Raw genomic sequence first — 3,439 nt, 5'->3', positions numbered from 1 at the left:
TGTGTGTGTGTGTGTGTGTGTGTGTGTGTGTGTGTGTGTGTGTACTCTCATCAAATGAAGTGAGATTTGAGCCCAGAAATTCTCCAAATAAATGTTCTATCACCAATGATGCAACTGCTGTTCATCAAGACTGATATAAATGAACATATTCTGTATTTCATATTATTATATAAATGAGCATATTCTGTATTTCATATTATATAAATGAACATATTCTGTATTTCATATTATATAAACGAACATATTCTGTATTTCATATTATTATATAAATTAATATATTCTGTATTTCATATTATTATATAAATGAGCATATTCTGTATTTCATATTATATAAATGAACATATTCTGTATTTCATATTATATAAACGAACATATTCTGTATTTCATATTATATAAATTAATATATTCTGTATTTCATATTATATAAATGAACATATTCTGTATTTCATATTATTATATAAATGAGCATATTCTGTATTTCATATTATATAAATGAGCATATTCTGTATTTCATATTATATAAATGAACATATTCTGTATTTCATATTATATAAATGAACATATTCTGTTATTCATATTATTATATAAATTAATATATTATGTTATTCATATTATTATATAAATTAATATATTATGTATTTCATATTATTATATAAATGAACATATTCTGTATTTCATATTATATAAATGAACATATTCTGTATTTCATATTATTATATAAATGAACATATTCTGTTATTCATATTATTATATAAATGAGCATATTCTGTATTTCATATCATATAAATGAACATATTCTGTATTTCATATTATATAAATGAACATATTCTGTATTTCATATTATATAAATGAACATATTCTGTATTTCATATTATATRWATGAACTGTTCAGTAAAGTGGGTCAGAATTCTGCTTTTCAATGAAACTAGAATCTCAACAATCGTTTCGTACATGAAATAGAAGTAAATCTGTTTTATTATTTTAACATAACACTTATTTAAGTACTTCATATTTAAAATAAATGAAATAAAAAGGCCTCTTCTAATTTATAAAGGTATGAAACGTGCTCCATCATTACTAAAGATGTCACATTAGATTAAGTGTTAAATTGATTGTTTTTGTTGCAGTGAATCAAACTCGTTTCTATTCGTGTGTTCACGTCTTTATCTGTAAACTTTAAACACCTTTAGACTTTACTGACCAGGTGTTTCCAGACTCGTCACTCTTCCCAAAAGCGCTGTAGGAGCCGTCGTCATGCTTGTAGGTGAGCTCCCTCTGATATCCTAAAACACACACACACACACACACACACACACACACACACACACACACACACACTATGGTTCTGTTTCCATAGAGGAGCAGGACTTTTATATTGAAGTCAAAATCAAGACCACAGAGAGAGAAATGTGACGGGAGCAATAAAACGCCCCAGAACTGCGTTGGGGTTCAGAGGGTTAAAGTAAAGAGTCTTCTCACATCTGGTCCCGTTGATCTGGTTCATGGAGACACGTTCACAGACGGACTCACCGCTCTGCAGGAAGCGCGTCGCTCTGTTCTGAATGTCCTCCGTCAGCTGAGCCGTGCTCTTCAGGTAGTCGAGGATGAAGATGTTGGGAGCAAACAGCACCATGTTCTGCTCCCCGCAGCCGTACGGCATGGCCAGCAGCCGGTCCAGGTTCTTCATGGCCCGGCCCATCAGGTCACCTGCAGAGGATGTTATACTTAGCGCGTTGGAAGCTTAACAGCAGACAGTACTGTCCAGTACGTCACGTGCTAATGCTAAGTCTCGATAGCGAGAGTAAAAAATAATAGTGACGCTGACCCAGAACGGAGACGGAGGCCCGGGCCGATCCGGCCACGAACATCTCGGGCATCAGAAGGGAGATGTTCTTCTCCACCGGCCCCTCTGAACACACAGAGAGCAGACACATAAATAACACATGAAGAAGAGAGCTCTTCTCTCATGTCTGTACGGTAAATATGAAGCTAATTAGCTTAGCATAAAACCACCCAATAAAACCACAGCGGAGCACATCCTTTAGAAGCTCAGTAAGTAACACGATACATTTACTTTGATTAATCTACACACAGACCAGGCTAGCCGTTTCCCTCCGTTTACAGCCTTTATGCTAAGCTAAGCTCATAGTAACTTTGTCACACACATCCCTGATATGTGAATTAATTTTAACATTAATAAAGTGATGTTGCAATGAGTCGGTGTTTTCAATGTGGCTGCCAAATTACAGATGTTTTATTCTGAGAAGATGGAAAATTACTAAAACAATCAAACATTCTGTTTCCTACATTTCAAACAAACTCATCTCTGAGAGACAATAACGAGCAGCCGATAATCACTGAACTGAACCGGGAGAACTTGTGACCCCGACAAGAGATCCACATTCTCACCTCAGTTTGGGTTAAAGTGCAGAGTTCAGGTTTCACACATGAACCCGTCTGTACACGGGCTGTTAGTGAGCGCTCACCTGCGGGACAGAGCAGCGCGTTGTGACCGACCATCTGTGGCGTTCCTTCAGCCTGGAGAGAGACGCAGAGATCGAGATCAATTCAACAAGTATTGTGTGTGTGAATAACATCAAGTGTCCTTTACAACGATTAAACTTCAGATTTATGTTTTCATAAAAAAACAATTTACAGGTGATCATGTCAAAGTAGAGTACGTCATGAGACTTCATAACGTTTTACATCATAGTATAGTACATCATAGTATAGTACATCATAAAAACATTGTGAGGTATAAGTAGTCACAATATATTACGTCGGGAAAAATGTGATAAAAATTGTCATAAAAACGTTAGTTAACTATGTCATTAAAAACATGTCATAGAATAGTGTGTAAAAATAAATTCATGATAGTATAGTTTAATATATACTATAGTCTCATTTAATCCAAACACGTCATAGGAAAGAATGAAAAAAGTACGACATTAAATAAAAGAAAAATCAAAGCAGAGTTCTCATAAAAAGAAAGAAAATCTAAAGAAATGTTAGAGTATATCTTAAAAACTATCAAATAGTCCGTCAACAAATGTGATTAAAAGCTTCGTATAATCTGTCGAAAAAAGTTTAAAAAAAAAAAGGCAAAGAAATATCCAACGCTGTAAAAGATGTCTAACTCGTAAACGGTTAATCTGATGTGTTTTGTTATATTTATTGAATTAAATGTGAAAGTCGACACTTCAACATGATTTGAACTGAAGCAGTCAATGTTTGGTTGGAGTCGCGTAAAAGAGGCAAAATTAGGAAAATTGCATGACAGTCCAAATACGCATAACCCTGACGGTGTGTGTCCTCGTTAGTAGAACTCAGACCTTCTGCTCGTGTCACGTTCGTGCTGTTTTGCGCTGTGTTTGCCGCTCACTGACCTCCACCAGCAGGGTGCGGACCACCGTGTCCATCCGGCCCACGGCGGGGACGG

General features: G+C 35.4%; 1 protein-coding gene across 1 annotated transcript; it reads right to left on the bottom strand.

The window, feature by feature from the left end:
* Positions 1 to 1,040: 1,040 nt before the first annotated feature.
* Positions 1,041 to 3,433, bottom strand: LOC116379995 (alpha-2-macroglobulin-like). Its single transcript, XM_031841948.1, has 5 exons — positions 3,387 to 3,433; positions 2,487 to 2,538; positions 1,826 to 1,909; positions 1,531 to 1,707; positions 1,041 to 1,283 (listed from the first exon to the last, which is right to left on the bottom strand). Exons 1-5 carry the CDS (start codon positions 3,417 to 3,419, stop codon positions 1,177 to 1,179), a joined length of 453 nt encoding a protein of 150 aa, XP_031697808.1. The 5' UTR covers positions 3,420 to 3,433; the 3' UTR covers positions 1,041 to 1,176.
* Positions 3,434 to 3,439: the final 6 nt, after the last annotated feature.

Source organism: Anarrhichthys ocellatus, unplaced genomic scaffold (genome assembly GCF_004355925.1).
Source record: "Anarrhichthys ocellatus isolate YVR2014 unplaced genomic scaffold, GSC_Weel_1.0 scaffold5742, whole genome shotgun sequence".
NCBI classification, from domain to species: Eukaryota; Metazoa; Chordata; class Actinopteri; order Perciformes; family Anarhichadidae; genus Anarrhichthys; species Anarrhichthys ocellatus.
This window is presented reverse-complemented; position numbering and strand designations above follow the sequence as displayed.